At 47.3% G+C, this 26585-nt stretch overlaps 1 protein-coding gene across 1 annotated transcript in view; it reads right to left on the bottom strand.

The window, feature by feature from the left end:
- LOC134539521 (uncharacterized) overlaps positions 1 to 26585 on the bottom strand; it is a 57304-nt gene that overhangs the window by 10905 nt on the left and 19814 nt on the right. The window contains exons 3-7 of the mRNA XM_063381653.1: positions 25261 to 25431; positions 19133 to 19245; positions 16168 to 16262; positions 13264 to 13581; positions 10817 to 11028 (exon numbers count right to left, since the gene is read on the bottom strand). Coding sequence (XP_063237723.1) covers positions 10817 to 11028; positions 13264 to 13581; positions 16168 to 16262; positions 19133 to 19245; positions 25261 to 25431 — 909 coding nt within the window. The remainder of the gene's footprint in view (positions 1 to 10816; positions 11029 to 13263; positions 13582 to 16167; positions 16263 to 19132; positions 19246 to 25260; positions 25432 to 26585) is intronic.

The raw sequence follows: 26585 nt of genomic DNA, 5'->3' as shown, positions 1-26585 counted from the left end.
ATTAACAGTAGGGCCTTTTGTGATGCTTCTTGTATGTGTTCTTGGTATCCTGTTCCCGTTGTGATTTGTACCCCTAGATACTTAACTTTTTGTTTTATCTTCACTATTCGTTCTTGAAATCTTATTAAAGGTGGTCTGTCTTTATGTAATTTTCCCTTTAGTAATACGCCTTCAGTTTTTTCAGATGATATAAGAAGTCGGACACTGCTTGCCCAGGTGTTGATAGAGCGTAGAATAATTTCTGCTGTCTGCTCTAATTCGTAGCGTGAAGTAGCGGGTATAATGAGCAAGCCATCATCTGCATAGCCATATATAATGTTATTTACTGGTAACTCAATTTTCAGAAGCTCATCAAATATTATATTCCATAGCAGCGGACCAAGGACTGAACCCTGAGGACAGCCCATGGAGAGCTTCTTTTCCACAACTATGTGGCCCAATCGACATTCACACTTTCTATCTTGCAGAAAGCCCCTTATGGCGGCATACAGGTTCTTAGGTGTGTTAAGATTCTTTAAGCGCCATAATACTTGAGGCCACCAAGCGTGGTCGAATGCTCCTGCTATATCTATCGTCACTCCAAGCACATATTTTTCTTGTAGGTTTTTAATATATTGATTTACATCGTATAGCGCTTTTTCTGTACTATACCCTCTTCTGAAGCCATACTGCTGTTTATCTATTCCCTGTATTACTTCCAAATAAGCTGTTAGTCTTGCATTAATGAGCCGCTCATAAATTTTTCCCATGTTAGGCAGCATAGTTAAAGGCCGGTATGACTTAGTTAATTTCGGGTCCTTAGCATTTCCCTTGTATATGATTTTGAGAACTCCTTCCTTCCATATTTTTGGAAATGTTCCTGAAGATAAGCATAAATTATACAGATGTAACAGTACTTCCTTGATTCGAGGGTAAGCTCGTCAAATTAACTCAGTTGTTATATTATCTTTACCTGGTGCTTTTCGTGGTTTTTAACTCTTTAATGATCTTGTCAAGCTCTTGGATGGTGAAAGAAACTGTGTCTTCTGTATCAGGCAGTTCTTTCATCGCTTCTCTCTTCATCTTTTGAATATTCGTATCTTCATCTGGGTTGTCATTAGGTAGTAAATCATGTAGAATAGTTTCCAAATTTTCTGTAATGTCAGTAATTTGTCTATTTGCCATCATCATCCCAGGGATTTCAAAAGAACTTCGTACTTTGCCAGCCATCACCTTGTACACATATCCCCAAGGGTCCATATTCCCCTTGTTAAGGACAAGTTTTTCCCAGTATACCTTCTTCTTCAATAAAATATCTTTCTTATATTTCTTTCTCCTTATTCTGTACTGTTGTAAAATTAAAAGTTTTTAAAATCCATTTGCCGCTCTCTTCATGATTCTTCTTAGTCTTTCCAGATCTCTTCTAGTTTCTTCTAATTCAACATCCCACCAGGGATTTCCAGGAATAATTTTCGTTTGTTTCCTAAAGCATTTCTCACAGATATTCTGTAATATAATTGTTAATCTCATGGCGAGTGCTTCTGCGGAGTTATATACATCTTCTTCATGTGATAATTCATTTATTTTGCTTGTTATTAATTCATCAAACTTCTTCCAATCCGCGTTCTTATGTATGTACCGTGGACTTATTATTATGGGAGGCATCTCAGTTCTTTGCAATTGGATTTCATAAGTCATCAATCTGTGGTCACTTGAACTGTCCAGATGAATCTTCCATTCATTGACTCTTTCTTTCATGTTGTTATCAGTCAATGTCACATCAATGAAAGTCTCAGTATTAGTTGCTGGTGATAGATATGTTCCTGTTAATGGATCATCATTAATAACATATAGATCTCTTTCCATGATAAAATCGTTCATGATCTCACCTTTTTCGTCATTCACTGGTGAATTCCAAAAAGAAGATTTTGCATTTGTGTCTGCACCAATTATTATATTTTCATGTCCAATTGTATCCAATATTGAATTAAGCTTATCAATATGTACTTCAATAGGATCTGAGAATTGAAAATAGGATGAGATAACGTATATTTTCATCATCCTCATCTGCATGATCATGCAAACATGATGTTCATTAGAAATGCCGGAGAGTAACATCGTAGTTAGAGTTTCATTTCTAATCCAAATTGCCGATTTCGGATTATCTCCTATTGCATATATTAAACCATGGATTCCTGCAACTTGTCCACGTAATACATAGGGTTCTTGTAATAAGATCACATCAAGCTTCATTTTTTCTGCAATCTTATTTAATTCAGCACTGACAACAGCTGAACGTTGTGCGTTTAGTTGCCCTATTTTTATGTTATTTTCATATTTCACCATAATTAGTTCTTTCTATTTCTCTTTCGTAAGCTCTCTTATAGGCAGGGCAATCAGTGCTATCTACCCTATGCTCGTGTGGTTTATTCTCTCGTCTGCAATTTGCACACTTATTTCCTTCATTTTTATTACTACATTCTGTATACTTATGCCCATCAAGTCCACATATAGAGCAGATAGTTTTGCTTTTACATTTATGTGCGGGGTGTCCGTAATTCTGACAGTTGAAATATCTAGTTATTGACACAAAATCCCTAATTTTACATGCAGAAAAACCAATATACATATGTGTTCTGCTTAACAAGATATTCCTTATTTTAGGTGTGCATTCAATGACAAGGTGCACTGTTTCTTTATTATCCTTTCTGCCGCGTCTTGTTCGCACCATAAAACCAGCTCTGAACTCCTCCAGTGAGACTTCATCTGCGCTCAGATTCTGAGCAAATATTGTGCCAGCTATATCAGGGTTATCGAACTCCCTAGGAACGTCGTACATAATAACTTTCGGGCCCTGCTTTGTAGGGCGCTCAGTACGTAGTCCTAGTTTAGATATTATCTCGTCTTTTTGCAGTTTTTCAATCGTGCTGGAGTCTTGTGCTTCGATTATAATTCCTCCTTTCGAAATTTTCCTTATTCCTTTGAATTTCAGCCCATTCTTTATTGGATCAATGTTCTTTAAGATCTCTCTTTTGGTGGTGTCACTTGTTTGAGTTTCGTCACTTGGCAGGACAATCAGCAACTCCTTCTTCTGTTTAGGTATGATCTGTTGACGAGTAGTCCCTCCAATTTCAGCTGCACTTGTTACTTCCGCATACGTCTTCCTTATCACAGGGCCTTTACTTAATTCTATCCCCTTTATCACTCCGTTAAGCCGGGAATTGTCTATCAGAACCTTATCTAATAGGCCTTTTAGCTGTGTTACTCTGGGCAGAATATAGTTTGTAGATGCTTTGTTAACCTTAGATATCTCTGTGTTCGTGTAGGTGGTTAGCTCAATTATTAATTTTTCAGCACATGAAAGCACCTCCTGTTCATCCCATTTAGGGTTTATCACAAACTCCTCAGTCGATTCTTCCTTCTCAGCCGTAGTTTTGTCTTTCCTGAAGATTTCCCTTATCATCATTTTAACTATAGTAGGGTCTTGTTCACATATTATGGGACCAACAGATAGCAGCCATTTTCTTTCAGTTAAATTTGGTACTGGTTCCTTAGCCCAGTTTACTTTCTTATCCAGCAATTTGTCAACCAGTATGGTCACTCTCTTCAAGTCCAATCCTCTGTCCTTAGTGTAATCCGTCAAAAGGGTTTTCCTTTCGGACCAGTCTCCTTCTATTGGATGTTTAACTGCCTCTTGCAAATCTTCATGCCACTGCTTTCGATCCATCGTTGAACCAGCGGGTTCACACTGTCTAATCAGTACTATTGACTGTCTGGCATGCGTTAAAGCGGGGGGCTATCACCCCAAGCCAGCTGCCCTCTTAGCCGCTGTTGGTCTTATAGCAGCACACAGAAAAAACCCGGCTGACTGATAGCCAACAGTCGTTGCCACCCACGGACCAACTTTGAGGTGGGGCAATGCCCGATACCCTTTAACCTCTCTCCAAGAAAATTAAAATTCCAATTCCAATTCAATGCTCCCATTCACACCAAATCAGCAAAACAGAACGCAGTTGATTATGCAAACCTTTGCGTAAACAACTACGAACGCCCACTCATGACAAGGTGCAAAATGGGGGGTTTAGCTCGAGGTATAAAGTATGAGCCCAGTGGGAGATACCCCGAGAAAACCAGCGAGCAGCCCGCTGAGCAGCGCGGCAGTGCGGGCGGCCTACTCACACTTGGGCAGGGGTTAGCTGTGGGGCACGGCGAGCAGCCCGCAGAGCAGCGCGGCAGTGCGGGCGGCCTACCCTCACTCGGGCAGGGGCTAGCTGCGGGGCACAGCGAGCAGCCCGCTGAGCAGCGCGGCAGTGCGGGCGGCCTACTCACACTCGGGCAGGGGTTAGCTGTGGGGCACGGCGAGCAGCCCGCAGAGCAGCGCGGCAGTGTGAGCGGCCTACTCACACTCGGGCAGGGGCTAGCTGCGGGGCACAGCGAGCAGCCCGCTGAGCAGCGCGGCAGTGCGGGTGGCCTACTCACACTTGGGCAGGGGTTAGCTGAAGGGCACGGCGAGCAGCCCGCAGAGCAGCGCGGCAGTGCGGGCGGCCTACTCACACTCGGGCAGGGGCTAGCTGTGGGGATACAGAGAGCAGCCCGCAGAGCAGCGCGGAAGTGCGGGCGGCCTACTCACACTCGGGCAGGGGATAGCTGTGGGGATACAGCGAGCAGCCCGCAGAGCAGATCGGCAGTGCGGGCGGCCTACTCACACTCGGGCAGGGGCTAGCTGTGGGGATACTGCGAGCAGCCCGCGGAGCAGCGCGGCAGTGCGGGCGGCCTACTCACACTCGGGCAGGGGCTAGTTGTGGGGCTACAGCGAGCAGCCCGCAGGGCAGCGCGGCTGTGCGGGTGGCCTACTCACACTCGGGCAGGGGCTAGCTGTGGGGCACAGCGAGCAGCCCGCAGAGCAGCGCGTCAGTGCGGGCGGCCTACTCACTCTCGGGCAGGGGCTAGCTGTGGGGCACGGCGAGCAGCCCGCAGAGCAGCGCGGCAGTGCGGGCGGCCTACTCACACTCGGGCAGGGGCTAGCTGTGGGGATACAGAGAGCAGCCCGCAGAGCAGCGCGGCAGTGCGGGCGTCCTACTCACACTCGGGCAGGGGCTAGCTGTGGGGCACGGCGAAAAGCCCGCAGAGCAGCGCGGCAGTGCGGGCGGCCTACTCACACTCGGGCAGGGGCTAGCTGTGGGGATACAGAGAGCAGCCCGCAGAGCAGCGCGGCAGTGCGGGCGGCCTACTCACACTCGGGCAGGTGCTAGATGTGGGGCTACAGAGAGCAGCCCGCAGAGCAGCGCGGCAGTGCGGGCGGCCTACTCACACTCGGGCAGGAGTTAGTTGTGGGGCTACAGCGAGCAGCCCGCAGAGCAGAGCGGCAGTGCGGGCGGCCTACTCACACTCGGGCAGGGGCTAGCTGTGAGGCACGGCGAGCAGCCCGCAGAGCAGCGCGGCAGTGCGAGCGGCCTACTCACACTCGGGCAGGGGCTAGCTGTGGGGCTACAGCGAGCAGGTAGAGCAGCGCGGCTGTGCGGGCGGCCTACTCACACTCAGGCAGGGGCTAGATGTGGGGCTACAGCGAGCAGCCCGCAGAGTAGCGCGGCAGTGCGGGCGGCCTACTTACACTCGGGCAGGGGCTAGCTGTGGGGCACGGCGAGCAGCCCGCAGAGCAGCGCGGCAGTGCGGGCGGCCTACTCACACTCGAGCAGGGGCTAGCTGTGGGGCTACAGCGAGCAGCCCGCAGAGCAGCGCGGCAGTGCGGGCGGCCTACTCACACTCGGGCAGGAGCTAGTTGTCGGGCTACAGCGAGCAGCCCGCAGAGCAGAGCGGCAGTGCGGGCGGCCTACTCACACTCGGGCAGGGGCTAGCTGTGGGGATACAGAGAGCAGCCCGCAGAGCAGCGCGGCAGTGCGGGCGGCCTACTCACACTCGGGCAGGGGCTAGCTGTGGGGTATACAGCGAGCAGCCCGCAGAGCAGCGCGGCAGTGCGGGCGGCCTACTCACACTCGGACAGGGGCTAGTTGTGGGGCTACAGCGAGCAGCCCGCAGAGCAGCGCGGCAGTGCGGGCGGCCTACTCACACTCGGGCAGGGGCTAGCTTTTGGGATACAGAGAGCAGCCCGCAGAGCAGCGCGGCAGTGCGGGCGGCCTACTCACACTCGGGCAGGGGCTAGCTGTGGGGATACAGAGAGCAGCCCGCAGAGCAGCGCGGCAGTGCGGGCGGCCTACTCACACTCGGACAGGGGCTAGCTGTGGGGCTACAGCGAGCAGCCCGCAGAGCAGCGCGGCAGTGCGGGCGGCCTACTCACACTCGGGCAGGGGCAATTGTGGGAATACAGAGAGCACCCCGCAGAGCAGTGCGGCAGTGCGGGCGGCCTACTCACACTCGGGCAGGGGCTAGCTGTGGGGATACAGAGAGCAGCCCGCAGAGCAGCGCGGCAGTGCGGGCGGCCTACTCACACTCGGGCAGGGGCTAGCTGTGGGGCTACAGCAAGCAGCCCGCAGAGCAGCGCGGCAGTGCGGGCGTCCTACTCACACTCGGGCAGGGGCTAGCTGTGGGGATACAGAGAGCAGCCCGCAGAGCAGCGCGGCAGTGTGGGCGGCCTACTCACACTCGGGCAGGGGCTAGCTGTGGGGCTACAGCGAGCAGCCCGCAGAGCAGCGCGGCAGTGCGGGCGGCCTACTCACACTCGGGCAGGGGCTAGCTGTGGGGCTACAGCGAGCAGCCCGCAGAACAGCGCGGCAGTGCGGGCGGCCTACTCACACTCGGGCAGGGGCTAGCTGTGGGGATACAGCGAGCAGCCCGCAGAGCAGCGCGGCAGTGCGGGCGGCCTACTCACACTCTGGCAGGGGCTAGTTGTGGGGCTACAGCGAGCAGCCCGCAGAGCAGCGCGGCAGTGCGGGCGGCCTACGCACACTCGGGCAGGGGCTAGCTGTTTGGCTACAGCGAGCAGCCCGCAGAGCAGCGCGGCAGTGCGGGCGGCCTACTCACACTCGGGCAGGGGCTAGCTGTGGGGCACGGCGAGCAGCCCGCAGAGCAGCGCGGCAGTGCGGGCGGCCTACTCACACTCGGGCAGGGGCTAGCTGTGGGGATACAGAGAGCAGCCCGCAGAGCAGCGCGGCAGTGCGGGCGGCCTACTCACACTCGGGCAGGAGTTAGTTGTGGGGCTACAGCGAGCAGCCCGCAGAGCAGAGCGGCAGTGCGGGCGGCCTACTCACACTCGGGCAGGGGCTAGCTGTGAGGCACGGCGAGCAGCCCGCAGAGCAGCGCGGCAGTGCGAGCGGCCTACTCACACTCGGGCAGGGGCTAGCTGTGGGGCTACAGCGAGCAGGTAGAGCAGCGCGGCTGTGCGGGCGGCCTACTCACACTCAGGCAGGGGCTAGATGTGGGGCTACAGCGAGCAGCCCGCAGAGTAGCGCGGCAGTGCGGGCGGCCTACTTACACTCGGGCAGGGGCTAGCTGTGGGGCACGGCGAGCAGCCCGCAGAGCAACGCGGCAGTGCGGGCGGCCTACTCACACTCGGGCAGGGGCTAGCTGTGGGGCTACAGCGAGCAGCCCGCAGAGCAGCGCGGCAGTGCGGGCGGCCTACTCACACTCGGGCAGGAGCTAGTTGTGGGGCTACAGCGAGCAGCCCGCAGAGCAGAGCGGCAGTGCGGGCGGCCTACTCACACTCGGGCAGGGGCTAGCTGTGGGGATACAGAGAGCAGCCCGCAGAGCAGCGCGGCAGTGCGGGCGGCCTACTCACACTCGGGCAGGGGCTAGCTGTGGGGTATACAGCGAGCAGCCCGCAGAGCAGCGCGGCAGTGCGGGCGGCCTACTCACACTCGGACAGGGGCTAGTTGTGGGGCTACAGCGAGCAGCCCGCAGAGCAGCGCGGCAGTGCGGGCGGCCTACTCACACTCGGGCAGGGGCTAGCTTTTGGGATACAGAGAGCAGCCCGCAGAGCAGCGCGGCAGTGCGGGCGGCCTACTCACACTCGGGCAGGGGCTAGCTGTGGGGATACAGAGAGCAGCCCGCAGAGCAGCGCGGCAGTGCGGGCGGCCTACTCACACTCGGACAGGGGCTAGCTGTGGGGCTACAGCGAGCAGCCCGCAGAGCAGCGCGGCAGTGCGGGCGGCCTACTCACACTCGGGCAGGGGCAATTGTGGGAATACAGAGAGCACCCCGCAGAGCAGTGCGGCAGTGCGGGCGGCCTACTCACACTCGGGCAGGGGCTAGCTGTGGGGATACAGAGAGCAGCCCGCAGAGCAGCGCGGCAGTGCGGGCGGCCTACTCACACTCGGGCAGGGGCTAGCTGTGGGGCTACAGCAAGCAGCCCGCAGAGCAGCGCGGCAGTGCGGGCGTCCTACTCACACTCGGGCAGGGGCTAGCTGTGGGGATACAGAGAGCAGCCCGCAGAGCAGCGCGGCAGTGTGGGCGGCCTACTCACACTCGGGCAGGGGCTAGCTGTGGGGCTACAGCGAGCAGCCCGCAGAGCAGCGCGGCAGTGCGGGCGGCCTACTCACACTCGGGCAGGGGCTAGCTGTGGGGCTACAGCGAGCAGCCCGCAGAACAGCGCGGCAGTGCGGGCGGCCTACTCACACTCGGGCAGGGGCTAGCTGTGGGGATACAGCGAGCAGCCCGCAGAGCAGCGCGGCAGTGCGGGCGGCCTACTCACACTCTGGCAGGGGCTAGTTGTGGGGCTACAGCGAGCAGCCCGCAGAGCAGCGCGGCAGTGCGGGCGGCCTACTCACACTCGGGCAGGGGCTAGATGTGGGGCACGGCGAGCAGCCCGCAGAGCAGCGCGGCAGTGCGGGCGGCCTACTCACACTCGGGCAGGGGCTAGCTGAGGGATACAGCGAGCAGCCCGCAGAGCAGCGCGGCAGTGCGGGCGGCCTACTCACACTCGGGCAGGTGCTAGATGTGGGGCTACATAGAGCAGCCCGCAGAGCAGCGCGGCAGTGCGGGCGGCCTACTCACACTCGGGCAGGGGCTAGCTGTGGGGATACAGCGAGCAGCCCGCAGAGCAGCGCGGCAGTGCGGGCGGCCTACTCACACTCGGGCAGGGGCTAGCTGTGGGGCTACAGCGAGCAGCCCGCAGAGCAGCGCGGCAGTGCGGGCGGCCTACTCACACTCGGGCATGGGCTAGCTGTGGGGATACAACGAGCAGCCCGCAGAGCAGCGCGGCAGTGCGGGCGGCCTACTCACACTCGGGCAGGGGCTAGCTGTCGGGCACGGCGAGCAACCCGCAGAGCAGCGCGGCTGTGCGGGCGGCCTACTCACACTCGGGCAGGGGCTAGCTGTGGTGCACAGAGAGCAGCCCGCAGAGCAGCGCGGCAGTGCGGGCGGCCTACTCACACTCGGGCAGGGGCTAGTTGTGGGGCTACAGCTAGCAGCCCGCAGAGCAGCGCGGCAGTGCGGGCGGCCTACTCACACTCGGGCAGGGGCTAGCTGTGGGGCACGGCGTGCAGCCCGCAGTGCAGCGCGGCAGTGCGGGTGGTCTACTCACACTCGGGCAGGGGCTAGCTGTGGGGATACAGCGAGCAGCCCGCAGAGCAGCGCGGCAGTGCGGGCGGCCTACTCACACTCGGGCAGGGGCTAGCTGTGGGGCACGGCGAGCAGCCCGCAGAGCAGCGCGGCAGTGCGGGCGGCCTACTCACACTCGGGCAGGGGCTAGCTGTGGGGATACAGCGAGCAGCCCGCAGAGCAGCGCGGCAGTGCGGGCGGCCTACTCACACTCGGGCAGGGGCTAGCTGTGGGGCTACAGCGAGCAGCCCGCAGAGCAGCGCGGCAGTGCGGGCGGCCTACTCACACTCGGGCAGGGGCTAGCTGTGGGGCTACAGCGAGCAGCCCGCAGAGCAGCGCGGCAGTGCGGGCGGCCTACTCACACTCGGGCAGGGGCTAGCTGTGGGGATACAGCGAGCAGCCCGCAGAGCAGCGCGGTTGTGCGGGCGGCCTACTCACACTCGGGCAGGGGCTAGCTGTGGTGCACAGAGAGCAGCCCGCAGAGCAGCGCGGCAGTGCGGGCGGCCTACTCACACTCGGGCAGGGGCTAGCTGTGGGGCTACAGCGAGCAGCCCGCAGAGCAGCGCGGCAGTGCGGGCGGCCTACTCACACTCGGGCAGGGGCTAGCTGTGGGGATACAGCGAGCAGCCCGCAGAGCAGCGCGGCAGTGCGGGCGGCCTACTCACACTCGGGCAGGGGCTAGCTGTGGTGCACAGAGAGCAGCCCGCAGAGCAGCGTGGCAGTGCGGGCGGCCTACTCACACTCGGGCAGGGGCTAGCTGTGGGGCTACAGCGAGCAGCCCGCAGAGCAGCGCGGCAGTGCGGGCGGCCTACTCACACTCGGGCAGGGGCTAGCTGTGGGGCTACAGCGAGCAGCCCGCAGAGCAGCGCGGCAGTGCGGGCGGCCTACTCACACTCGGGCAGGGGCTAGCTGTGGGGCTACAGCGAGCAGCCCGCAGAGCAGCGCGGCAGTGCGGGCGGCCTACTCACACTCGGGCAGGGGCTAGCTTTGGGGATACAGCGAGCAGCCCGCAGAGCAGCGCGGCAGTGCGGGCGGCCTACTCACACTCGGGCAGGGGCTAGCTGTGGGGCACGGCGAGCAGCCCGCAGAGCAGCGCGGCAGTGCGGGCGGCCTACTCACACTCGGGCAGGGGCTAGCTGTGGGGATACAGCGAGCAGCCGCAGAGCAGCGCGGCAGTGCGGGCGGCCTACTCACACTCGGGCAGGGGCTAGCTGTGGGGCACGGCGAGCAGCCCGCAGAGCAGCGCGGCAGTGCGGGCGGCCTACTCACACTCGGGCAGGGGCTAGCTGTGGGGATACAGCGAGCAGCCCGCAGAGCAGCGCGGCAGTGCGGGCGGCCTACTCACACTCGGGCAGGGGCTTGCTGTCGGGCACCGGCACGTGGGGTCGCGCCGCAGGAGACACGCCCCCGGCCAGCGGGGCTCGCAGGTGCATGCTGTCCGGCTCGAACTCGCGCACGCCGCTGGCGGCTGTGATGGGCAGCTGCTGGTGCGGCAGGTTGTCCAGCCACGACTGCTCGCTGAGGTTCGCCCGCGAGTCCGCGGTGCTGTCTTGCCGCCTGCCAACACGTCGGCCCTCAGGTGTATAGTGCGGGCCGAGCGTCTGGCGGGAGGGCGCGGCCAAGGAGGTTCAAACATACCCTTGTGTCTTGATGTTAGCTTTTGCACATACGCCAAGTACATGTATGTCTAGAAGAAAACTACAAAAAACCTAAAATAAATAAACACATATGAAGCAAAAAAAAATTGCTGTTGTCATCAGGATATAAACACCACACAATATTCCATAACAGGAATATTGTCAACAAACAAAGAAAAACAAAGAAAAATGTTCTAAGAGAACGAAAAAAAAAAAAACACCACAAATTATGACAGCACAAAAATATTGAACCCAACACAAAAATTCAGCACAACATTTGAAACGAGACAAAAACACGAAAAAACGTAAAGACGAAACAGACACAATAGTTTTCCAAAACAGAAACAAGCTACTTTTCGGGCACTGCTATCTGCTCCCGTCTTCAGGCAGAGACGCACATGGTACGAAAACACAGGTGCGGCATTGTTCTCTAAGAGTGCCCCTATATAAATATATATATATACACACACCAGCGTCATACAATTATTAATTATTTTAGAACAGTAGTGTAACCGGGCCTCTTCGATACGGCAGTGTTTGGTTCCGTAGGGCTGCGCCCGTTCCAAACAACGCGGTTCCGGTTCTCAAGACTTCAGATCTGCACTATACACTACACAGTTAGTGGTCCTTAAAACCCGAGCACCTATATTCTACCCTTAACTCTTTTGATATTTATTACATTTCGAATCAAATTCAAATATTTCTCAACTTTTATAAATAATAATAAAGAGAATATTGATATGTGAATATATAATCAATATGGCAAATTAACGTTATAAAAATGTATAGAATGAATTAAGATAACATTGCATATTACAATAAGAACTGCTATACATAAGGTGTAGTTTGAAGGGAAATGACTCTCTCATATAATCTAAATTTAATCTTCTTTTTTCCAATTATTTGGCCAATATATTTTTTAATTGCTACTTATTTCCAAATATGGGTGAAATGTTAGGAACTCATTATTTTACAAACTTAAAAGTAAAATTATAACAATAATAAAAAATTATTACACTAATTTCACATAAATGATAACGAAATATGAACTCTTCTTTAAATTACACACATAAAAATAATACAGCAAACTAATGATATGAATTAATTTAGCAGCAGACAGGGCGGGGCAAACACCATTGCCAAAGCCTAATGTTGATTCCTTATGAGAGCTATTTTTTTATTGCCAACTGTTGCACAGTGCGTGTGGAAAGCTGGCAAGCTTGTTAGTGAAGAGACATGGCAGAGAGAAGGCGACGGGAAGCCTATGATGTACATTCTATATCGCACAGACCCGAATACTCACGTTGGCAAGCCTTCTTTTCACAGGCGAGAGAGCCGAGAGCCAAACCCGAAGTTCATGCTCGCTTTTTTCCCCCCCGTTCTATCTCATTGTATAAACCGGTGTGGCATTAAATTTTGCGGTCGACTAGGATAGGTTAGCTACATTATAAATACTTCAAAACATTGTGGAAGGTTGGTTATATTAGGCAAGTATAGCTACATTAAAAATACTGTAAAATCATTTTATGGTTGCTTAGCAAATAACTTTTTAATATGTAGCTATCCAGGGCTAGGAAACCGTTTACATGATTTCACAGTATCTTTAATGTAGCTATCCTAACCAAATCAACCGTCCACAATGTTTTAAAGTATGTATAATGTAGCCAGTGGCGTAGCCAGGATTTGTGTATGGGGGGTGTTAAGAAGCATGCCCCCCCCCCTGCTTTAATCCGGGGGGGAGGGGGGGGCTTCTTCCCCGGGAAAATTTGGATTTTAAGGTGTAAAATAGTGCTATTTTAGCAGTTTTCGGTTCTTAAATTTAAATATTGTAATGGTAAAAATTTTATTAATTATAATATGAAATTTGTTTGAGTGATGAATAAGAAATTAATTAAATATTTCGTGCTAAGAGGGGGGGGGGGCTGAACCCCTAACCCCCCCCCCCTGGCTTCGCCCCTGAATGTAGCTAACCTAACATTATTGACCATTAGTTATCATGAGTTGTATATTTATTTACAATGAACAAAAAAAACTCGAAGATGCACGATCGAGCGTTTGGCTCTCTCGTGTGTGAAAAGAAAGGCTTGCCAACGTGAGTATTCGGGTCTGTGCGATATAGAATGTACATCCTAGGCTTCCCGAAGGCGACACGTACGAGCGAGACCTGCTGTTGAGGAGCCTCCAGGCGACCAGCAGGGAGGCGGTGAAGACCAGAGTGACGCCCAGGGCAACGCCCAGCCACACCAGCATGGACACCTGGGCGTCAGGGGCGTCGTACACCTGCAGGCCCAGCTGCGCCAGGCGGGCGCTGCCCCGCGCCTGCTCCTCCCACATGGCGCAGATGCTGCTCGCGGTCAGCTGGTAGCCCGAGGGCGTGTCCACCGGCACCGCCAGCTGCAGCCTGGTGCACAGCTGGCTGTCGGGCCAGCTGAGGGCGCATCTCTCCACCAGCCGGAACACCACGTTCTGCTCCCTGCGACACGTCAGCACTCCTCACACGTCCGGCGGCGAGCCTTTCCCAGCCTTCCCTCTACCTTCCTCCAACCTTTACCCCTCCTTCCCCCAGCCTTCACCCAGCCTTCCCCCATCCTTCCCCCAGCCTTCCTCCATCATTCCCCCAGCTATCCCCTTGCCAGTGGCGTGCCCAGGATTTTGCTCTGGGGGGGGGGGGGGGTCAGGCAGAAAGCTAGGGCCTTTCCGGGGGGCCTCGGGGGTATGGAATACCCCCCAGCTAGACGGGTGGTCCGGGGGTCCTCCCCCGGGAAAATTTTGAAAAATACGTGTTCAATATTGCTGATTTAGGCTATCTAAAAATACTGGCCGTAACTTCATAAAAGTCATTTCGGGTGAGTCCATTATTTATGAGCTTGTCGGGAGGAATGCTTCGTATATATCCGTTTACAGTAGTTTAGTTACGCTAAAAATGAAAAGTGAACTAAGTTTAATTAAACATTTATGCTTGTGTCTGAATTTTTTTTAATATCATACAAAATATTTTTTTTTTCATTTTATGATTTTAATATTAAAATATTTTTAGCCCTGGGGGGGGGGGGGGTCCGGTCCCGCTCGTCGTCCCCCCTAGGCGCGCCCCTGCCCCCTGCCATCCCCCCGTCTTTCCCCTCCGAGCGTCTGTTCACGAGAAGTATTCCACACCACGTTGAGTTCGGGACTGTGGTTCTGTTTCCGTGCTTGATCTTTAAACTTTTTCAAGTTTTACTTCTCTAGGGGGTTATGAAAAAAATTACGAGAGTGAATTTTCACAAGGACCGCGCACGATACAACAAAATTTTCACAGGATAAAAAAAAGGCTACATACAAAAAAAATGATATATGTGCTTTTAAATCTTATACTTTTTTGATTGATATTGAATACTAGTCTATATAATTAAAAAAATATTTATTGTGAATATTAGTGATATAAATTGTGTTTATAAACTTTTTAAAGTTATTTTGTTATGAGTGAGGTTATGTTCCCGTATGTTTAATTTATTTGCATTATAATTCATTACATTAATATTATTTTAATAAATAATAAAAATTACTAAATTATAATAAACATTCAGCATATTTATTGCTTTTCTTTTTTAATTATAATTTGTCTGGATTACAATACTAAATTAAATGATAAATATTATTCACGAGTTTAAATTAATATTGAATACTTAATTTTAATTTATTTTATTTTATTGAATTCATACTTTACCAACTGTATTTATAATATCACTCCAGTCCTTTTATCATATTAATTATATTAATTATTTGCATACATGATTAAAATTAGGTTTTTTTTATTACACCAAGTAAGTAGGATATAACTTTTAACGCACGTACATAGGCATACACGCACTTTTTTTTTAGTGAGAGTGAAAATTGCTAAATGCAGATGCATTTATAATAAATGTTTCCAACGATTCTTCCTGTAGAGAATTTTAAAAGTGCAATAGGTACATTATAATCATTTGAATATTAAGGTCACCATTTAAATTCTCGTTGTTGCCCTCTGCATTAAGATATGATTGAACGACAATGTATTTATTTTATTTATTTATTTAGCAACGTGCCTACATTTCGGCCAAGCGCAGGTTTTTTAAAGAGAGCATGTTTATTTCGTACACGTGTATTTTAAAGTTTCAATCGCAATAATTAATATTTTAAATTATAATTAAAAATAGAAATGTTTTAACTAACTGAAGCTACATAACCATAGTTATCCAACGTACTCTCAAAGGCTATTTTGTTTGGACTCAAGTTTTTGATGTGAAACATCTTAGCTCTGTAAACTGCATTTGGTAGGGGTAATTTCGTCAATGCGACAGAAGTTAAAATGTGCTGTCATTATTGGCAAATGGCGCGAACCAAAGTTCACAAAGACAAAGGGATACTTTATATTATCAACCGTTTAGTGATTTTTAACAAGATGAGCAGTTTTTTAAATAAAATGCCTTGGAGAAAATCAGATTTAAAACCAGGGTTTATATTTCGCTTTTATCGGAGTCGTTTCATTATAATAGTTTAAAAATTTCGCTCCGCAAATCGGATGATTCTATAGTCGACTTATCTGCTCCGGCAACGAATTCTGGCGGTGGGTGAAGAAACTATACGTTTGATTCGCGTCCAGAAACGTAGTTTAAAACACTTTTTTTTTGTGTATATTAATCAGGCTCGGCATCATTTTGAAGAATGCTGACGCTAATGTTTATGTTCGAGTTTCATATTACTAGAGACCGGAAAATTTCGCGAGTTCATTTCGCGATAGGCTAAAATACAAATAGTTATACCTCAGTGCTGCCTCTGCCATTGGCTCACGACTCACCTGGATGACTCTGGGCCAATGAGAAACACCCAACCTAAGGCTTTATCGAATCACAGGCTGCCACGTTGGGACGTCTCACAAGACAGCAGCCAATGAGTGGGTGGCATTTGACCAAGAGTACGCAGAATTATGGAGTTCGTCCTGCAGGTTTTTCCGGTCCCTGGTTATTACAGGTGTATTGGCGACACGAGAGAACACTGGAAGACGGCCTCGGACGCAGGAGGTCGCGACCTTGAGGACACTCACGTGATGTCCTGCAGGACGCTGATGTTGTGCTCCCGGCAGTACGCCTGCGCCATCTCCTTCACCGAGGTGCGCAGCTCCGCGCTGTACTGCAGGAACTGCGCAGACAACCCTCTCCAGCGTACCTCTCCCCCGAGAGATCGTCTTTTTTTTTTTTTTTTTGACGTGATAACGTCTTATGAATCGACGAACGCCGGTCTGCACGCACGGAAAAAATTGTAACGTTCCCGCCTTGAGCCGAGCGTGCAAGAACCGGCCAACCACCGTGCGAGAAAATCTTCCATAGTTTCAAACAGGTTAAGGCGGGCCTTTTTAACTAATTGTTCGTGATTATATTTGAACAAATTATTTAAATTAAATTTGCAAAAAAAAATACTGTAAATAATATTTGAATATTAAAAAGTATGCAATTTTTCATCAATGTTTTCTTTTGACGTTATCACGTAAAATTATCGTCCGTAAAACGTCTTTACAGGTAACCCCCCCCCCCCATTTTTTTTATTAGGCACGGTTACTCGTGTTACTTACTGCTTAACGGCTTTAGGCAAACAAGTGTATTATGAAACTAAATAAATTGAAACCTAATGTATAGCAAAACAAAATTAATTGTAACAATAGAAATAAAGTAAAGGTAGGTACCTAAATGTACCTAAAGGTAGGTACCTGTTAAGGCACGTCGACATTCTTCACTCGTCAGGCACAAACAGACGGGGAAACAGATGTCAGTTCCCGAAACGTCACAACTGTTTTTATCTTTGCTGTCGTCGCGGTTTTGTCCACGTTGTCTGTTTGTTTCTGTGGTACACAAGGCCTTTTATTTGTTTGGTCTTTAATTAATGTTCTTGTTGAAACTGTATCGTCTGTGTCCATCTGCGCTGTGATATTTTTCTGAATAATTTCTTCCACGGAATTTTCTTTGCTGTCTAAGTGTTTATAACTTTTACATCGGCTGATTTTGGCTTTTGTGTGTGTTTGCATATTATTTTTTGTACATTATTGAGTTTTTGACGTGACAACGTCTAATAAATCGATGAACGCCGGCTGCACGCACGAAAAAGGATGACTCATCGTCCCGTTACGCTCATTGTACGCTTGCGCCGTATCTATCTCTCTTCCACTCGATTGGAAAAACCATCGATTTGACTTTTTCGAGGCACATTAAACTTGAAACACTCCCATTCGTTTACTAATTTTCCTATCATCGTCCTATCCTTAACAGAATAACACAGATAGGAAGAAGTTCAATAGCAAACATGTATAAAATTTATAGTTAATATAATCCCTTCGTTAAAGTAATAAACATATTTTAATTAATGAGTGCAAATAAAAGTAAATTTATCGATTAAATTGTAGATTTCATTTCACTCCTTCTTTGTATCCATACAAAATAGTGATAATTCAATAAACATGATTCAATTTTATTCATAAAAGTATGCAATCATTTCATCAATGTTTTGTTATGACGTTGTCACGTTAAACTATCGTCCGTAAACCGACTTTACAGACAACCAATTTTTTTTGTACATTATTTTTTTTGTAGATATTCAGTGTAACCAGCAATGACGTACCTATGCCGTAAATTAACTCAAACCGGGCAAAAAGTTTAGGAAGGACGCTATGGCTTCATATCATTAATGTATCTTCACAAATTGAGAGAAATCTTCGCAAAGTTATGGGAACTGAGTTAATTTACTTTTTACACGAACTCGCAAGAATTATTCTGTAGTATTTATAAAATATTAAAAAAAATACTTTTTTTAAGTCTGCAGCAAAAACACCGTTCTTCGTTACACGCCTAAATTCAAAAATATCGCAAAGAAACAATTTATTGAGGAAGATATCAGCAACATAATCACCTATACCAGTGCGTGCCTTTTAATAAATAAACAATTTCTCGAGAGTTGATTACATTGAATAATTTATTAAGTATATGTACAGTACAAAATGAATGAATAATAGATAGGTTATTTAGAAGTATTGTTTTACAAAATTATAGCATCTTCGAAGAGACCAACTCCTTCACCGTTGTGTGGCTACTGAAGCAAAACGAATGCATTTTCTACAATTGAAATAATCCGTAAATTTGCTCCTTTCGTGAAGTCCTTGTGTTCTTGCGCAGATCGCTAGAGCGTGCTAGCTAGGAAAGCTCTTCCGCCGAGCCAACATAATGCCCCTGCGTTGCCAACGGTAGCACACGCGATGTGGGTACACTAACCTCAACATTCGAATACTTTTGAGTACCTACGAGAAGTTCTCAGTTGGGGTGTCATTCATGCACACACACATACAAAGTATGAACACGAAAATATTGCTGCCTTCTTTAAAACAAATATCCTATACACTGTTCTGTCAAATCTCATAATAGCGTGACATAAAATTTTATAGTATAAATGCAATATTGAAATGGAATTTTCAGGTTAAAGGTTCGTGTAAAATCACTGTAAATATTACTTTAATATAAATATGGCTACTTAAATTAGTGTTGTGCTTTAATAATGTAGCCGAAACTTTTTTTTTTTTTCACGAGGGAAAGTCTGACTGTATGTCCCCACGCTACTATTAAGCTGCAACTTGTTCCTGTGGTTCTCCAGAGATCCTTAGTAATGTAGCGTATAAATGCGGGGATGTTTAATGTAAATGTGTTACAGCCAGGGAAAAGACTGTTTTCCACCCAAGAGAACGTTGTTCAATGTTTATATGTTACGTATGCTCTAGCACTACGTACATGATGACTTCTTCGTGGCGCCTAACCGCGCAGCCGATGCTACCCGGCCAACATGGATTCTCGCACGCCGCACACCAATTTTGGTAGCAGAGCGTGGTTTCGATCCACGGACCTCGGGGTTATGGGCCCTGGTGTAGTGCGAGAGCATACGTAACATATTCCCTGAATGCGGGCACATCTGGCAACACTGCGCGCACATCTGGCAACACTGCGCGCACATCTGGCAACGCTGCGGGCACTCACGTCTGCGGGGCTCCTGCCGCGCAGGAAGACGGTGCAGGTGTCGGCCACGGAGGGCGGCGCGCTGGGCAGGGTGGAGGGGGGCGGCGTGGGCGGCTGCGTGGTCGTCAGCGGGCCTGCGCATGCGGGGAACACCACATAACTTAGAAAGTCACAACTTAGAACTGTCATAACTTAGAAACACGTAACTTAGAAACACGCAACGCAGAACCACACAACTTAAAAACGTCATAATGTAGAAAGTCACAACTTAGAACTATCACAACTTAGAAACACACTACTTAGAACTGCCATAACTTAGAAACACGCAACGCAGAACCACACAACTTAGAAACGTCATAACGTAGAAAGTCACAACTTTGAACTATCACATCTTAGAAACACACTACTTAGAACTGGCATAACTTAGAAACGCGTAACTTAGAAACACGCAACGCAGAACCACACAACTTAGAAACTTCATAAAGTAGAAAGTCATAACTTAGAACTGTCATAACTTAGAAAATTCTAAGTTGTGTGTTTCTAAGTTGTGTGTTTCTAAGTTATGACATGTTTTCCGGAACATGTCCGGCTTTCCGCACCTCCTCCCTCCCTGTACCTGCACCTCAAAGGTAGAATCAGGGAACAGCTGATAGACGTGTTAGAATAGGCCTATCAAAGCTTCGACACAAACTTGTTGCCTATCTCAAGGATCCGTGTTGCTTGAAAGCACGCCCCTCCACCTGCCCAGCTGACGCCAGACAGGTTTCTCAGGTACACATGGACAATCTAGGTTGCCCATGACAGATTATCTTGTAGCTTTATAGAAAATAATCATATTATAGATTATGTATGTTTACTTAAAGACTACTCTGGATATAATCCTTTTTATAAGGTTTGCAAGAGTAGTTTATTTATATTTATTGCACACATGATTATATTTTTAACACACATATATATATATATTATATAATATAATACAGTTTATATTATATAATAATTCATATCCTTTTAGCTTGCTTATACAGGTTTCCAGGGCGTTATTCTGTCATAATTCTTATTCTTATTTTCAAAGAGAGATCTGGTGTATATTTTTAATTCTCTTATTCTTAATTAATTCTTTTCAGTTCATTTATCTAATTTGATATAATATTCCGGCTGTTCGATTACACTATACACAAGAAGAACAGCCAAAGAAACTTGTGTAGGAGATTCAAAGAGTTATTTTATTTTTCTGTAGTAAGTTATTCCGTATCGGAAAGCAGATCTTCCATCAGAGATTGTTCGTGCATCCAACTATCGAAACGCTCCAGTCTCTTGGATACTTCAAAGGTGTAATTTCTCCATATGTCATAAGTCTTCTTATCTCTCACAATTTGATTAATATCCTTAATATCAACATCCTCCATAGCCATCTTCCTTGTGTACTTGTTTCGTATGTCTTCTATTTTAACGCAATCATTTAGAACATGCTCTACTGTGTCTTCTTCCATGCACACAGGGCACATAGGGCTTTCCACTAAGTTAAAAGAGTTTAATTTGTGTTTAAAATTCCCGTGACCTGTTAGGAATTGTGAAGTGTAGTGGTCAGTACTTATCCATGAAAATTTCATCCGTTCTTCTATTGAAGGGAATATATTGTATGTATGCCTTCCCTTGTCAGAGTTTCGCCACCTTTCTTGCCAGATTTCAATATTTTCTATGTGAATTCTGCGATATTTTGAAGCAGTGTATTCCTTGTTCATCTTTAATATCACAACTTTTGCTCTTTCTTGTATTAGTAGGTCTATAGGTAAGGCTCCAGCGATAACCTGCAGTGCTTCTAAAGACGTAGTTCTGTAGCTTTTTGTTACAGCAATTAGAGCTGTTCGTTGGGATGAGTTTAACCTTCTTCTTACATGTGAATTGCGTAGTAGTTCATACCAGACTGAGCAAGCATAGGTAAGTATGCCCAGGTATACTCCATTGTACAGTGTTGTCATAGTATTAGTGCTCAATCCTACATTTGTAGGTTTATGACTCCTTATTTTTTGCATTAACAGTAGGGCCTTTTGTGATGCTTCTTGTATGTGTTCTTGGTATCCTGTTCCCGTTGTGATTTGTACCCCTAGATACTTAACTTTTGGTTTTATCTTCACTATTCGTTCTTGAAATCTTATTAAAGGTGGTCTGTCTTTATGTAATTTTCCCTTTAGTAATACGCCTTCAGTTTTTTCAGATGATATAAGAAGTCGGACACTGCTTGCCCAGGTGTTGATAGAGCGTAGAATAATTTCTGCTGTCTGCTCTAATTCGTAGCGTGAAGTAGCGGGTATAATGAGCAAGCCATCATCTGCATAGCCATATATAATGTTATTTACTGGTAACTCAATTTTCAGAAGCTCATCAAATATTATATTCCATAGTAGCGGACCAAGGACTGAACCCTGAGGACAGCCCATGGAGAGCTTCTTTTCCACAACTATGTGGCCCAATCGACATTCACACTTTCTATCTTGCAGAAAGCCCCTTATGGCGGCATACAGGTTCTTAGGTGTGTTAAGATTCTTTAAGCGCCATAATACTTGAGGCCACCAAGCGTGGTCGAATGCTCCTGCTATATCTATCGTCACTCCAAGCACATATTTTTCTTGTAGGTTTTTAATATATTGATTTACATCGTATAGCGCTTTTTCTGTACTATACCCTCTTCTGAAGCCATACTGCTGTTTATCTATTCCCTGTATTACTTCCAAATAAGCTGTTAGTCTTGCATTAATGAGCCGCTCATAAATTTTTCCCATGTTAGGCAGCATAGTTAAAGGCCGGTATGACTTAGTTAATTTCGGGTCCTTAGCATTTCCCTTGTATATGATTTTGAGAACTCCTTCCTTCCATATTTTTGGAAATGTTCCTGAAGATAAGCATAAATTATACAGATGTAACAGTACTTCCTTGATTCGAGGGTAAGCTCGCCAAATTAACTCAGTTGTTATATTATCTTTACCTGGTGCTTTTCGTGGTTTTAACTCTTTAATGATCTTGTCAAGCTCTTGGATGGTGAAAGAAACTGTGTCTTCTGTATCAGGCAGTTCTTTCATCGCTTCTCTCTTCATCTTTTGAATATTCGTATCTTCATCTGGGTTGTCATTAGGTAGTAAATCATGTAGAATAGTTTCCAAATTTTCTGTAATGTCAGTAATTTGTCTATTTGCCATCATCATCCCAGGGATTTCAAAAGAACTTCGTACTTTGCCAGCCATCACCTTGTACACATATCCCCAAGGGTCCATATTCCCCTTGTTAAGGACAAGTTTTTCCCAGTATACCTTCTTCTTTAATAAAATATCTTTCTTATATTTCTTTCTCCTTATTCTGTACTGTTGTAAAATTAAAAGTTTATAAAATCCATTTGCCGCTCTCTTCATGATTCTTCTTAGTCTTTCCAGATCTCTTCTAGTTTCTTCTAATTCAACATCCCACCAGGGATTTCCAGGAATAATTTTCGTTTGTTTCCTAAAGCATTTCTCACAGATATTCTGTAATATAATTGTTAATCTCATGGCGAGTGCTTCTGCGGAGTTATATACATCTTCTTCATGTGATAATTCATTTATTTTGCTTGTTATTAATTCATCAAACTTCTTCCAATCCGCGTTCTTATGTATGTACCGTGGACTTATTATTATGGGAGGCATCTCAGTTCTTTGCAATTGGATTTCATAAGTCATCAATCTGTGGTCACTTGAACTGTCCAGATGAATCTTCCATTCATTGACTCTTTCTTTCATGTTGTTATCAGTCAATGTCACATCAATGAAAGTCTCAGTATTAGTTGCTGGTGATAGATATGTTCCTGTTAATGGATCATCATTAATAACATATAGATCTCTTTCCATGATAAAATCGTTCATGATCTCACCTTTTTCGTCATTCACTGGTGAATTCCAAAAAGAAGATTTTGCATTTGTGTCTGCACCAATTATTATATTTTCATGTCCAATTGTATCCAATATTGAATTAAGCTTATCAATATGTACTTCAATAGGATCTGAGAAATGAAAATAGGATGAGATAACGTATATTTTCATCATCCTCATCTGCATGATCATGCAAACATGATGTTCATTAGAAATGCCGGAGAGTAACATCGTAGTTAGAGTTTCATTTCTAATCCAAATTGCCGATTTCGGATTATCTCCTATTGCATATATTAAACCATGGATTCCTGTAACTTGCCCACGTAATACATAGGGTTCTTGTAATAAGATCACATCAAGCTTCATTTTTTCTGCAATCTTATTTAATTCAGCACTGACAACAGCTGAACGTTGTGCGTTTAGTTGCCCTATTTTTATGTTATTTTCATATTTCACCATAATTAGTTCTTTCTATTTCTCTTTCGTAAGCTCTCTTATAGGCAGGGCAATCAGTGCTATCTACCCTATGCTCGTGTGGTTTATTCTCTCGTCTGCAATTTGCACACTTATTTCCTTCATTTTTATTACTACATTCTGTATACTTATGCCCATCAAGTCCACATATAGAGCAGATAGTTTTGCTTTTACATTTATGTGCGGGGTGTCCGTAATTCTGACAGTTGAAACATCTAGTTATTGACACAAAATCCCTAATTTTACATGCAGAAAAACCAATATACATATGTGTTCTGCTTAGCAAGATATTCCTTATTTTAGGTGTGCATTCAATGACAAGGTGCACTGTTTCTTTATTATCCTTTCTGCCGCGTCTTGTTCGCACCATGAAACCAGCTCTGAACTCCTCCAGTGAGACTTCATCTGCGCTCAGATTCTGAGCAAATATTGTGCCAGCTATATCAGGGTTATCGAACTCCCTAGGCACGTCGTACATAATAACTTTCGGGCCCTGCTTTGTAGGGCGCTCAGTACGTAGTCCTAGTTTAGATATTTTCTCATCTTTTTGCAGTTTTTCAATCGTGCTGGAGTCTTGTGCTTCGATTATAATTCCTCCTTTCGAAATTTTCCTTATTCCTTTGAATTTCAGCCCATTCTTTATTGGATCAATGTTCTTTAAGATCTCTCTTTTGGTGGTGTCACTTGTTTGAGTTTCGTCACTTGGCAGGACAATCAGCAACTCCTTCTTCTGTTTAGGTATGATCTGTTGACGAGTAGTCCCTCCAATTTCAGCTGCACTTGTTACTTCCGCATACGTCTTCCTTATCACAGGGCCTTTACTTAATTCTATCCCCTTTATCACTCCGTTAAGCCGGGAATTGTCTATCAGAACCTTATCTAATAGGCCTTTTAGCTGTGTTACTCTGGGCAGAATATAGTTTGTAGATGCTTTGTTAACCTTAGATATCTCTGTGGTCGTGTAGGTGGTTAGCTCAATTATTAATTTTTCAGCACATGAAAGCACCTCCTGTTCATCCCATTTAGGGTTTATCACAAACTCTTCAGTCGATTCTTCCTTCTCAGCCGTAGTTTTGTCTTTCCTGAAGATTTCCCTTATCATCATTTTAACTATAGTAGGGTCTTGTTCACATATTATGGGACCAACAGATAGCAGCCATTTTCTTTCAGTTAAATTTGGTACTGGTTCCTTAGCCCAGTTTACTTTCTTATCCAGCAATTTGTCAACCAGTATGGTCACTCTCTTCAAGTCCAATCCTCTGTCCTTAGTGTAATCCGTCAAAAGGGTTTTCCTTTCGGACCAGTCTCCTTCTATTGGATGTTTAACTGCCTCTTGCAAATCTTCATGCCAATGCTTTCGATCCATCGTAGAACCAGCGGGCTCACACTGTCTAATCAGTACTATTGACTGTCTGGCATGCGTTAAAGCAGGAGGCTATCACCCCAAGCCAGCTGCCCTCTTAGCCGCTGTTGGTCTTATAGCAGCACACAGAAAAAAACCCGGCTGACTGATAGCCAACAGTCGTTGCCACCCACGGACCAACTTTGAGGTGGGGCAGTGCCCGATACCCTTTAACCTCTCTCCAAGAAAATTTCAATTCCAATTCCAATTCAATGCTCCCATTCACACCAAATCAGCAAAACAGAACGCAGTTGATTATGCAAACCTTTGCGTAAACAACCACGAACGCCCACTCAAGACAAGGTGCAAAATGGGGGGTTTAGCTCGAGGTATAGAGTATGAGCCCATGACAGCACCACCACGCAGCAGACACCCACTGTCCGTGCCGAAGGCGAGCGAGAAGCCCTCCAGCTGCGCCAGCAGGCCTGCCTCGCCCGCCGCGTGGAAGTGCAGGTGCAGCTGCGGCGAGCCTAGTGCGCGCAGTCGCCGCGGGGAGCGCAGTCGGCCCACCAGCACGGCCGCCGCCGCCGTAGCCAGCGGCCTGCCGCCTGCACACACCGCACACTGCCACGTACACCGCGTGCCTCCCATCCACATAGTGCGAAACAATCGAAACAAATTGGTTGTCTGTGAAGTCGGTTTACGGACGATAGTTTAACGTGACAACCTCATTACAAAACATTGATGAAATGATTGCATATTTTTATGAATAAAATTGAATCATTTTTATTGAATTATCACTATTTTGTATGGATACAATGAAGGAGTGAAATGATATCTACAATTTAATTGATAAATTTACTTTTATTCGCACTCGTTAATTCAAATATGTTTATTACTTTAACGAACATTATTTTAACTATAAATTTTATACATGTTTGCTATTTAACTTCTTCCGATCTGTGTTATTCTGTTAAGGATAGGACGATGATAGGAAAATTAGGAAACGAATGGGAGTGTTTCAAGTTTAATGTGCCTCGAAAAAGTCAAATCGATGGTTGTTCCAATCGAGTGGAAGAGAGATAGATGCGGCGCAAGCGTACAATGAGCATAACCGGACACAGCGTAAATGTACAATGTGCGTAACGGGACACTTTTTCGTGCCTGCAGCCGGCGTTCATCGATTTATTAGACGTTGTCACGTCAAAAACATCATCCTTTCATTTTTTTAGATCTAAAATATTTTTCTTGCCAAAGTCGGTATTAAATGTTTTTGCGCGGGGGACACCCCAAGACCCGAACAGTTCCGAAGTTTACCGAAGAAAAAGTTTAGGTTAGGTTCAGTCAGTGTTATAAATAATAGTTCTTTATTTTTTTTTCCCCGTTAGGGCAGTTTAGATCATCATTTCTAAAAGGAATGGTTGATTAAAAACAATGTTATCATTATTTAAAATACTATATGACTGTAAAATTTAAAAAAAAAATACGAGTGATCGGCAAATTTCGGAGAACTTCGGAACTGTTCAGGTGTAGCTCTCATCCCAGCGCGCGGTTCGATGCCCGGGTCGGCCATGTTGCTTCCTACAGACTTCTCCAGGCGAATATCGGGCTGTATGTTGGCTGTACATCATGGCCAGGGCTGTCGAGAGAAACCAGTGACCGGGGGAAAATTATTTAGTAACCCCTCCCCCCCCCATACCCTTGGTCACACACACACCATGTTGATATTTATTCTTATTTTCGTTATTGCTTTTTATTTAAG

Source organism: Bacillus rossius, chromosome 1 (assembly GCF_032445375.1).
Source record: "Bacillus rossius redtenbacheri isolate Brsri chromosome 1, Brsri_v3, whole genome shotgun sequence".
Classification (NCBI taxonomy): Eukaryota; Metazoa; Arthropoda; class Insecta; order Phasmatodea; family Bacillidae; genus Bacillus; species Bacillus rossius.
The sequence above is the reverse complement of the archived record's forward strand: the minus strand, read 5'-3'. Positions and strand labels throughout refer to the sequence as shown.